The 12,296-nt window shown below is 33.4% G+C and overlaps 1 protein-coding gene across 1 annotated transcript in view; it reads right to left on the minus strand.

The window, feature by feature from the left end:
- Positions 1 to 1,711: 1,711 nt before the first annotated feature.
- NHLRC2 (NHL repeat containing 2) overlaps positions 1,712 to 12,296 on the minus strand; it is a 76,599-nt gene continuing 66,014 nt past the window's right edge. Inside the window, 4 exon segments of the mRNA XM_020988096.2 lie at positions 1,712 to 4,473; positions 7,117 to 7,339; positions 10,400 to 10,587; positions 10,590 to 10,608. Coding sequence (XP_020843755.1) covers positions 4,217 to 4,473; positions 7,117 to 7,339; positions 10,400 to 10,587; positions 10,590 to 10,608 — 687 coding nt within the window. The 3' untranslated portion in view covers positions 1,712 to 4,216.

Below are 12,296 nucleotides of genomic sequence, written 5' to 3' on the forward strand. Positions count from 1 at the left end.
AGGAATTTATTTTTTAAATGTCTTTACAATAAGGTCTTAATTATATTTCTAAGGACAATTAAAATAGTAATAGTAGTAGTACAGTTAACATTGGAAAGTTATTGAACCTCTACAACGGGAGGTTGTAAGAAATGGATATATCTGCCAAGAATGTAAAATCTCTTATAGTATTCTGGACACTGTATGAACCTAAGAAAAAAAGACAATACAAAACATCTGAGGAATGAACTATTAAAAATGAACTATTTTAGACCCTGAATGCTATAGAAACAAAGCTCAGGAGACAATGTAACTAAAATATTAATGTTCAATTTCAGTATCACTGGCATGATAAATACTAGTATTTTAAATTTCCTTTAAGGAAAACATTGCTAAGTTGTTTATTTGTTTGTTTTTGGTTAGATATATTGATAGACTATGGCTAACACTGACTTTTATTATCAGAACTTTAAAAAGCACAAAGGGAGAAACTCTATTTCTTTTTAGATCTCAATTCTGAAAACAGAAAATTAGCCTGTTCATTTGGTAAAAGTGTATGTGAGAAATTTCTTATTTGGCTCTAAGTATATTAGATAAAATTGTTAACACTTGCTATACAATTCAGAATGAGATGTGCCTACTTTGGGTTCTGCAAAAGGTACAGGTATATTACTGGACATTCTAGAAAAACCTCAAGAGCACTGAAGTATGGATTCTAAGGGCAATATCATGTAGTGAAATATCAGTGTACTTATGCTCCTGCTTACTTAAGGGAAACTGTTAGAAAAAAATTAAAAAAAATTTTTTGCGAAGAACTCAAAGTATACAAATTAATAATAAAAGAGCAAAAACAGCAAGATCAATTCCATTTTCAAACTTCTTCAGAATATACAGTTTAGGAAGGCTGAAACTGGTTAATAAGAAGGCACAAAAGAGATAGTTGTTCCAAAGATGTCAATGTGATTTTTTTTGCTGCAAAATATTAGTGTTTACTTTGTCATAGTTTATCTTGAAGATGCTAAAAGATACAGAGTACTACAGTATGTTCATCTACTTAAAATTGTCTTCACATGTAAATTAGTGACAATTCAGTCAAAAACAGATTTAAACCAGTCAAATAATGGTGATAGTTGTTAAATATAAACAAATAAGTGGCTTGAATATGAATACAGACCAATGGTATTTTTTTGTACCATAAGGGAAAAATTATTATATAGTGAGGATTTTTAATTTTTTCCAATATCATATTTTCTTACTGTATTAAAAAGCCTCTTGTATTTCAGTGATACTATCAATTTTGAATTTTTTTTAATTACAAAGACAAATGAAAATGAGGAAGAAGAGTATCAACTATGTAGGTAGGCTACTATAATAAAAAAATTGGATAGTTCAAAATTTTTAACCTTGCCTTCTTATTAAATATTAAGAGTAACGATTTCTAAATGAGCCAAGATATCACAGTAGCCTATTGTGTACTATTTGTGGTGACTGTATATTTAAAATCAGCACAGCCTTTTTTTTTTTTGCAAAAAGATCAAGCACTTGACGAAGACAGTATATCTAAAATAAATATTTCTTTGTGGCATGAACTACAGCAACACCGAGTTCATGTGGATAAAATAAGAGGGAATCCTACAAATAACCTATACAATGCTATTAATTTTTTTAAAAAATCAACATGGCTACAAATCAGCAGAATGACCTTGTATATAAGTACTACCCCCACTTCAAGTTTGCTTTAAAAATATTAATTTATTTCATTAAAAATATATGCAAATACCTATCATAGACACTGAATTACATTCCTTTTCATCAAAATGTTAGTGATTAACAACACTATCGTCGGGCAAATTAAATTAAGCAGCTGCAAAGCAAAAATTAAAAATGTGCAAAAGGCAATGAATACAGCAAAAAAGAAGAAATTATTATCCCCAACTGTGTACTCTTTTCTTCCTTATGTAGTATACTTGCTTCAATCTGATAACCTATTAAAATTCTATTCTCTTCAATATTGGGCATTTTAGTGTTGTTTTAAACAACTTATTCTACGGTTTATTCACCAATTTGATTAGCCTCTGGTAAATAAGGGTTATCAATGAGAAAACAGTTGCAGCTGGTTGCGTGATAATTTTTCAAAATCATACTTCAAAGATTTTTGAAGACAAATTAGTTTGAAAAGACAAAGAAAAAAAATCACAGTTCTAAAAATAAAGTGTCTTTTAATTATATAAAAATAATATACTTGTAAAGATAATTATAAGAAAATATTTCTGAATAAATATTCTTTTTAAGATCACATAATTAAGTATACTTATAAATATATTTGAGATCAAAACATATTTCTGATGTAAGTTAAGTGTACTTTTGAAGAACATGTCAAAGAACCCACGTTCTTTTGGAACAGAAAATGACTGAGCCAGAATATTCTCATCCTGTCCAAATAAATCAGGTGAGAATTTAGAATATTGTTCTTTCTGGCCAAGTTCTAATATTAAGCCAATAGGACTAATGTTATTGCGATCTTTTAGTACTAAAGCTCATTACTGTGTTTTGTGAAAGAAATTTATGAGACACAGAATCCAAGGTTTCCCACTTACTACACATTTTGAAGTCTTAGCAAATAAACGATCTAACTCAAATTTCCTAATTAAGCTAATTCCTTAACTAGAGTTTCAACCATGAGAGATGACAGCAGTTAATTATTTCAAATTGACAACTTATTATCAATATGAAAAAATGGGCCAGTAATAATTATATTTCATGTCCTAGCACTGCTTTGTAGATACAAATCTCTTGATATTGTCTCATGAAAGAAAAAAAAAAGACATACTTCTCCATATGCTCAATAAGTACTTGTCAACTGAATGAATAAGTATGGCTCCCTTGATGTTTTAAAGAACAAGACATTTGATCAAATCATGAGCAGGTTCAGTTTTTGTAGAAAGTAACAGATATGACAAACCATCTCAACAATTAACTAAAAGGTGTCAGGAAAAGCCTTGAAGATATTTTTAAAACTATAATTTAGGGGAAAATGTCATTCTCATCCTAGTACATATTTTACAGTTACTTCAACAGCATAAAAGAATAAGCTTTCATGGCTTACAAATAAAAAAGCAGCCCTTCTAAGTGTCCTCAAAGGTTGTTCTTTTTAGTAAAGAGAAAAGAGAGATCATCAGAACAACCTAAATTCAGCTTTGACAATATGGAGAATTAGTTTGTACAATGTACTATACCTACTGACAGTAGTGGAGTATTTCAACTTTGAATAGTTAAAGAGTTGTTTAAAAATAACACAAAATTCATAGAATTTTAATTTTGGAAGAGAGAAACCAAAAGAGGTCAAATATATTTGCATTTCATGTTAATACAGAAGAATAAAATTCATGAGGTACAAACAGTGTTGATCTGATTCAACTGCCAGTCACACTGAATTCTCTAACAACATTACTATAAATGGCAACACAAAAATATTCCTTTTCCTTGCAAAACTAGAACATTTGCTGGACCCCATTCACTGTTTGGTATAACTATAGTAAGTATTTCAGCCCAAGTTCAAAGAGTAGCTTTCAAAAAAGTAGCATTCAAATGCAATCTCTGCATTTTTTTTGTTATAAGGCTATCCTCTTCACATAAGGCAAACATTATGGTATCAGAGCAGCAGACCCAATGTCCATAAAATAGGTAAATCTATATTTTAAATATACATTATGACTCAGATATTCATATCAAAGTCTTCTTTAAAATTTTACTGTGATAAACCGTTTTTAAATAAAGAAAGAACTTATGTTTGGGATTCAGACAATTCTTTACAAAATTGTAGATTTAATCTTGGTTCCTGTGAAAAGTATTATGTATTTACTGAAAGAAGCTACAGAGTTCAATAAAGGCAAATCAGATAAAGCACTCCATATTTTATCAACTGCACCTAATTTTACTAGTCCTAATTTGGAGCTCAAACATTTCTTTTCAGAACATAGTTAGATTATAGAGCCATACTCCATACAGAGTCACAGTCCAAACTACAACCTAGGACTTAACTAGTTTTTAAATAAGTAGAAAATTAACATAATTTCATTTAAATAGCAGATGCTGTCATAAAGTAATGAATTTCAAGTTATTCTGTCTTAAACACTAGGTGATAAGGGACAGAAGGAAAGCCATCTGTTTGGTTGCTTGTATAAAAATAGTGAGCAATAAGTTAAAGTGACTGGCTGAATTGCGGAGGATTAGCTGTCTAAAACACATATCTCAGCTCTACTGGAGGTGTGTTACTATGGTGTGTATTAGAAATCTGTAAAGGCTGACTAAATAGAATTCCTTTCATCATACAGGCGCTGTTATCTGCACTACAGTAATAGAGGCACACACAGATGGACACAACTGCTTCAAAGGACAAGCAACTATGAGGAATCTGCAGTGATATCACAGGTTGCTTAGAAAGACTCCTAATTTCTCCTGATGGAGTCTGTCCTTCAAGAAGCCATTCATTACCTAGGAAATAAAAAACAAAATCATTAAAATCATAAAACATTTACATGTAAATGGAGAATAGTTTTTTTTATTATGCATTTATAGGCTGTCTTCATATTTTTTCCTTTATGTGAACAAATAAATACTATACCAAATTTATAAATCTCACTCTGTTGAAATTAAAGTGTGCCAAATACTGAAGACAGAATTATATCAAGTATTTCTCTGTAATTTTATGCTCTTGCATTATTTATAATCTAATGCCTTTACACTAGCAAAATTAAATATTATTTGCAAAAGTGCTGGAACAACTTGAATTTCCTATAAAAATACTACACTACTTAAAAATTACATATTTTGATAAAAATAGTCTTAACACAAAAAAGACAAAATACTTGGCCTAGGAAATGCAAATTTCTGCTGCATATAATTTTGTGGTAACTCATTTCCATTCTAGTTGACTACTTATAAAGTGCTGTTGGCTATGAAACTAGGCAACCAAGACTGTTAAGAATTGCATGCCGGGGCAGCTAGGTAGCACAGTGGATAGAACACTGGCTCTGGAGTCAGGAGGACCTGTGTTCAAATCCAGCCTCAGACACTTACTAGCTCTGTGGTTCAATGCATGTCACTTAACTCTGTTTGTCTTAGTTTCCCCATCTGTAAAATGAGCTGGAGAAGGAAACAGCAAACCTCTCCAGTATACCTGCCAAGAAAACCCCAAATGGGGTCATGAAGAGTCAGACGTGACTGAAACAACTGAAAAACAATAACAACAAAGTTTGGGGCAGCTAGGTGGCGCAGTGGATAGAACACCAGCCCTAGAGTCAGGAGGACCTAAGTTCAAATGTGGCCTCAGACACTTGACACTAGCTGTGTGACCCTAGCCAAGTCACTTAACCCCAACTGCCTCACCTCCCCCACCAAAAAGAAGAATTGCACGTCAATAAATAAGTTGGTAATATACTGAAGTAATAAAGTGTGCAGAGTTAATACTATTGCTTTCTGACAGCTATTTTGCATGGTCAGAAGATACATTCACTGACTTTTGTATTCAGAATTATGTTCTGCATGGTTGAAGTTGCTGGAAATCCAACTTTCAGAGAAGGAGGCACTGTAATGTAGAAGAAAGAATACTGGACTAAAAGTCAAGAGAACTGGATCCAAGGCCCAACTCTGCCACTAATTAGTTATGATATACTTAGCCTTCCTGGGTCTCAATATCCTAAGATTAGCATTAAAGTTTATGATTTTAAGTAGGATGTTACTGTAACTCTTCTTATTCAACACAACTATGGGAGGGAGAGCGGTTACTCCCATTTGCAGATGAATAAATGGAAGGAGAAATGGTCCTCTTCAGCCTATGAGTTAGTTGACCCAAGTTTTCTGACCCCTCATTTAGTGCTCTTTCTCCCACAGTTAATATCTCTGGTGACTATGATCTCATTGTATATGCTTAACAAGAAATTTTGCACACAATTATGTTTTTTCAGCTGGCATTGAATGCCAATTTATTATACTTAATAATGTGTCAATTCTTGTTATACCTTATAACAAAAACATTATTTGAAAAGAACATAATTTCATTCCCTTTTAACCTTGAGGCAGCAATCATGGCTTATAGGAGGAGCTCTTTGGAAATTTTAAGAATATTATATACTGGTCAATTTGTCAGAGTAGATGTACCAGCTCCTTGCCACTGGCTAGGATATAAATAAATGAGTTTTCACTCCTCTGACTCTTTATCCAATTGCTTTTCTGTCTTTTTTCTTTTTGTCTATTTTCTTCCTGCTTCTCCTGAGTGAGTACTGCAGGGCTATTTCACAGAACCACAGAATTTTAGAACTTACATATCTAGGTTAGCCTCATCTTATAGATGAGAAAACTGAGGTCCAGAGAACTTGTCATTTATTTAATGTCACACAATCAGCAAGTGACAGGGCTGGACTAAGAATCAAAGTCTCCTGATATCCAGGCCAGTGATCTGCAGTTTCACTGTCAAGCCTTGTTTTAGATTTTTCTGTTCATAGTGGCTCCTTTCAGGGAAAACACAATAATGGCAAGAATAAGCATTCACAGGACTACGTTCCAATTAATTTGGACAATGACTGATATGTAGCTTCAGGTGAATTACTATCTTTTAGTAGATGAGAGAAAGAATTTCAGAGTAATGATGGTCAACAAAATGGCTGTTAAAGGGGGACAGGTATTAGTAAGTATCTAAGCTCAGAAATAAACTCAGGTCTTCTGATTAAAAGTTTAATGTCTTTTCACAGGATTCTGAGGAATTCTGGGAAGAATAACACTTTAAATTATTATAATTTAATAACAACAACAACAACAACAATAGTAGCTAGCATTTGTATGGTCCTTTATGGTTTACAAAGCAGTTAATTTGTTACCTCATTTGATCCTTACAACAACCCTGGGAGGTAGATGCTATTATTATCCCCATTTTATAGATAAAGAAATTGAAACTAAGAGAGTGACTTGCCTAACATCACACAGTAAATCTGAAGAAGAAAAATCTGAACTCAGGTCTTCCTGACTCCATGTCCAACACTCTATTCACTGTGTGAATATTTGTTAATATATCAGGTGATAGGGGAGGAAGGGAAGCATATTAATATCTTATGTCATTGGCAATATCAGTAATGTACTTACCTTCAGCTGTTAGAAACCAGAAACTAGGCGCTCCTTCAGTTAGTTTTGTTTCTGCAGGAAGATCTAATCTTAGTATAAACTGAAGACTCTGTCCAGGAGACACAGTCAATGGTGAAAGTTTAACATTTGGAGAAGATTTAGGAAGTTTGGGTAGTTTTACTGTCTTCTGCTTTTCTAGAAATGGGCCATCAACAACAGCAGCTTCCGAATTGATGACAGAAAGCTATAAAAAAAATTTTTTTTAAAGTTACTAAGCACAAATTTGTTTAATGGGTTATTTTATTTATAATAGTCTAAAGAAGGGCAGTAGAGATACCCAAAAAATCATATGATAAAAATTCAAGAAAGGGGACAGAAATAAAACCTATGGCCTCAGATACCTGTACACAAATGCACAAGACGTGGACAATAAAGAAAGTGAACTAAATCAGGGAGACAATTTAAAATTAATATCGGTAAGACTTGGTAGAACAAAGCTCAAGATTGGAACGCAGCACTGGAAGAATATACCTTTTTTTAAAAGGAACAAATTAGGATGAAATACAGATGTAAGGGGAGCACAGTAGCACTATTTATTAAGAAGGGAAATCTAAGAAACCAGAAGGAAAGCACAGAAACTGAAGGAGGAAAGAGATAAAGAATTTGGGTGTCAGATCACAAGCCTGGCGACAGAGGTATGATATAGTAATAATGGGATACTTCAACTATGAAGACATCTGCTTATATTCTTCTCTTTCACCAGAACAGTCAAGAAATTGTTAACTTCATCTTTCAAATGGTAGAGAGGCCAATGAGGGCCTGGATACTGATTCTCACCAACAAAAAGGAACATTTCTAGGGTGGATGCTTTTGTTCGTTTAATCTTCTCTGAACTTCTCCATTCCTTGTTACATCAAGAACTCTTCCTCTATCCATAGTTGTGAAACTTCTTTCATTTTCCTCTAATTTTATTAGCTGGCCTTTTATTGAATTAGACCAAATTATAAGAAAACTCATCTTGAGGGATCTCCATCTCCATCTAGTTCTCAGGTTTTATTCTTTTGGAGTTCATTTATAGGTCATTCAATTTTTCTTCCCTTGAATTAAGTTTAAAAAAATTTTTTTTTCTTGTTCTGATAATCTGGGTATTTTTTGTTTTTGTAAAGCATCATTCATTTTAATTAAGTTATTGGGTTTTTTTCCTGGCATATAACTGGGCACAACAGTTTGTAAATAAATATCCTTTATTTCCTCTTCATTTGTTATGAAATTTTTTCCTCCTTCCAATTTTGATATTGGCATTGTTTTTCCTCTTTTTTTTCCTCCATCAGATTAACTAACAGTTTGCTCTTTTTATTAGTTTTTTCTTCCTTTTAAAAATCTGACTCCTAGTATTAATTATAAATTCAACTTCATTGTTTTAAATTTTATCTCTTCTTTGATTTTTAGGATTTATAATTTTGTGTTTAGTTGAGCTGTTAAAATCTGTTGCCTGGTCATTTTAATGATCTATTCTTCTTCTCTTTCATTGATTAAATTATTTAAAGATAGAAATTTCCCTTTCAGAACTGTTCTGGCTGCATCCCAAAAGGTCTGATATGATACCTCACTGTTGCAATTTCCTTTGTTTAAATTATCTCTTTTCTCTATGATTATTCTTTGATTCACCAATTCTTTATATCAAATTAATTAGTACCTATTTAATTTGAATCTTTTCTTTAAATGTCCTTTATTGATTATAACTTCATTGCGCTGTTGTCAGTAAAGGGTGCTTAATATTCCTCCTTTCTGACATTTATTTATGAGATTATGTCTTAGCACATGGTCAATTTTTTAAAGGTGCCACATTTAGTAGAGAAATATGGGTATTTCTTTATATTCCCATTCAGTAATCACCAGAGATCTGTCATACCTACCTTTTCTAAAATTCTACTGAATAATAATTTACTTCTTGCTTAACATTTTCTAGATTTGTCTAGATCTAAAAGGAGCTCATTGAGGTCCCCCAACAGAGTTTTGCTTTCTATTATTCTACATAATTCAATAAACTCTTCTTTTAAGTTTGTAGATTTTATACCAGTCAGTATATATATGTCAAGAAATGAGTTTCATTGAGCCACAAAGCATAATGTAGTTTCTTTGCTATTTCTTTTAACAATACTATTAAAAATTCATCTGAAGCTTAAAAAATTATGCTCAATCCCTTCATTTAATTTTATGTGAATATTTATATTTCAAGTAGGTTTTTTTGTAAACACGTTGGATTCTATTTTCTACTATAATCTATTACTCCCTCACTGCCCCCCCCACATGAGTGGGCTCATTCCATTCATTTTCACTGTTATGACTGTTAATTGTGTATTTCCCTCCTTTATGTCCTTATTCTTTTTTCTCTTTTCCTCCCACCTCTCAATACACTACATTATGTTGCCTCTCTTATATCTCTTATTGCTAAAATGAAAAACCTACAAGAGATTTATTTTTATTTTAACTAAATTTTAGTGGCTTAGGAAATTGGGTTCTAGTCCTTCTTTTGGCAAGGTTATCTAATAATATATCAGCATAGTACCATCAGCAATTAAGACTACCTATTTAAAGGTTAATTTAACATCAATCAATATAAATGTGTATATTTCTTATATATGTGCATATGCATATCTGCATGTATGTGTATACACACATAAGTATACAGATATATATGTTCAAACCTGTGATTTCATCACTGTTTGAATTTGCTGGTGTGTAACCTCCCTCCAGAAAAACAAATGACAACTTGTTTTAATTTATAGTTTTAAAGAGTTGCCTGGGGGCACTGAGAGGTTAAGTGATCTGCCCATCATCCCACAGCTTTGATGTATCAAGGTAGGATATGAACGTAGTTTTTTTCTGATTCCAAGGCTGGTCCTCAAATCCCTTATACTAGGTTACTGTTCTGGTGCACATATAAATACATATAAAGACACATATACAAGTAAATGTAAAAAAACCAAAACAGAACACTGAGCTTCCCCCCACTCTATTTTAGAAAGACCATCAATACTTCTCCAAGCTGCAACATCATTCCCAAACTCTCAGCACAGATGGAACATTTATTTTAAGAATAACAGGATATCCTTAAAGCAATCTTGTCAGTCTGGTTATCAAAAAATATTGTGGGCAATCATTTACTATTCTGGGTAACTGTCTTCAATCATTTGATATAGAGGGACTTTGTCTAGTTCATGTTTTAAATTCTATAAGAAAGCTGATAACATATTTAACTCAATAAAATGTTTAACTTATAAATCATAAGATTTCTACTTACCACAGAAATAATTTTCATTTCCAAATCCATCACTTTAACTTGATGATTATTTGTATCAGCAATATATAGCAAATTACCATCCTCTCCAATACATAAGCCTCCAGGTTCATTAAAAGCTGACTCTGTAGAAGCTGAACTGATAACATTACTTGCTTCTCCTGTACCTGCAATGGTAGTGCAGCTTTTTTTTTTGGATCCACAACTTTAATCTAAGGAAAAAAAAGCAATAAATTTTAAAGATTGAGAAATAGGATACGACATTTTCTCTGTACATGGGGAGAATATCTCATTCTAATTTATCACAGATGACATTAGGGATAACCTCATCTATTGGCAAATGGAAGGTCCTAAATGTTATATGTGTTTTTCTTTTCTTTTTTAAATTTTATTGCCATTTTAAAATATATAATTAATTTATTTTTAGTTTTCAACATTTACTTCCATAAGATTGTGAATTTTAAATTTTCTCCCCTCCCTTACCTCTCTCCTCCCTATGCAATCTGATATAGGCTCTATTTATTTGTTCAAATTAAGCATATTTTCATGTTAGTCATGATATAAAGAAGAGTTAGAACTAATGGGAGAAACCACGAGAAAGAAGAAACAAAACAAAACAACAAAAGAAAAGGAGAGCAAATAGTATGCTTCGATCTGCATTCAAACTCCATAGTTCTTTCTTTGGATGTGGATAGCATTTTCCATCATGAGACCTTTGGAGATGTCTTAGATCCTTGCATTGCTGAGAAGGGCTAAGTGTGTACAATGTTCTCCTGGTTCTGCTCACTTCACTTAGCATCAGTGGATACAGTTCTTCCCAGGTTTTTCTGAAGTCTGCCTGCTCATCATTTTTTTTTTCTTCAGCCAAAAACAAGGTTTATTAAAAATCCGTCATATTAGCCAGACTCTTAAGGAATCTAAGCACCTGTGAGCTATTGGCTAGATTGTAAAAATCAGAGCAGTGGCTAGATTATAAGAATCAGAGCACCTTAATGGAGACAAGATGGACCTTCTACACAGAAAGACTATGAGAGGGATCTAGGAGTGGCCAAGAAATCTATGAGGTAATAGAACTCCAGGGACCTGGACCACATGGCCAAGGGAGAATGGAGCCTAGGTAGGATTAAGGGTGGAAAGTGGCTGGGGGTCATGGGGAGGTAAGACAATGGAGAGCTAGGGTTAAGGGTAACAGAATTGGGAGATTGGGTGTAGTCACAGTGAAAGGCCAGTTGATGGGATTATAGCCTCAGGCAAACGCCAGAGATTTGGCCTTGTGGGAAAGTCCAGGGGTTCTTCCTTTTTGGGATCTAGCTCCCATCCCCATCATTCCCCCCTCAAACAAATGGGACCCAAATTCTTTTGGCGTAAGGGGAGAAGGTCTAGGCTTCTGAAACTGCTTCCTGCTGGCAAGGGGCATAGATGCCCTGCATCAAGGCAGTCCCAAAGAGGTTAACTGGAACCGAGCACAGGATGCATCCAAGGAACGATGGAGGGACGTTGGCTAGTACCCGCGGTTTGCTCTCAATTGTAGGAGAATGGCCTGTAGTCTAGAAGACACAAATCTGACAGAAAAGACTGCAGGGCCCAGACATGACAAGATAAAACATTCTTAGTTTGGATTCAGATAATTCACTTTTCCAACCATGCAATATTAAATCTACCTCATAGCCAGACTCAGGAATAGCCAGGTAGGTGGGTAACATTCCTTTTCAAAGGAATATAATGGGGAAACTGAGCCAGGAGGATCCCATCTTAGAGTGAAGCTAAAATTGTCCTCTCAGTTTTTCCTGATGCTGACTTCCCACCAGTATCACATACTGTGAGCAACTTGTGGCATTTCTCTCAGGTGGTAGATTATTGATTGTCGATGGATTATCACAATCCATCAGACAACTCAAAA

The sequence above is a fragment of the Phascolarctos cinereus genome, unplaced genomic scaffold (genome assembly GCF_003287225.1).
Source record: "Phascolarctos cinereus isolate Bilbo 61053 unplaced genomic scaffold, phaCin_HiC Scaffold_3;HRSCAF=262, whole genome shotgun sequence".
Taxonomy (NCBI): Eukaryota; Metazoa; Chordata; class Mammalia; order Diprotodontia; family Phascolarctidae; genus Phascolarctos; species Phascolarctos cinereus.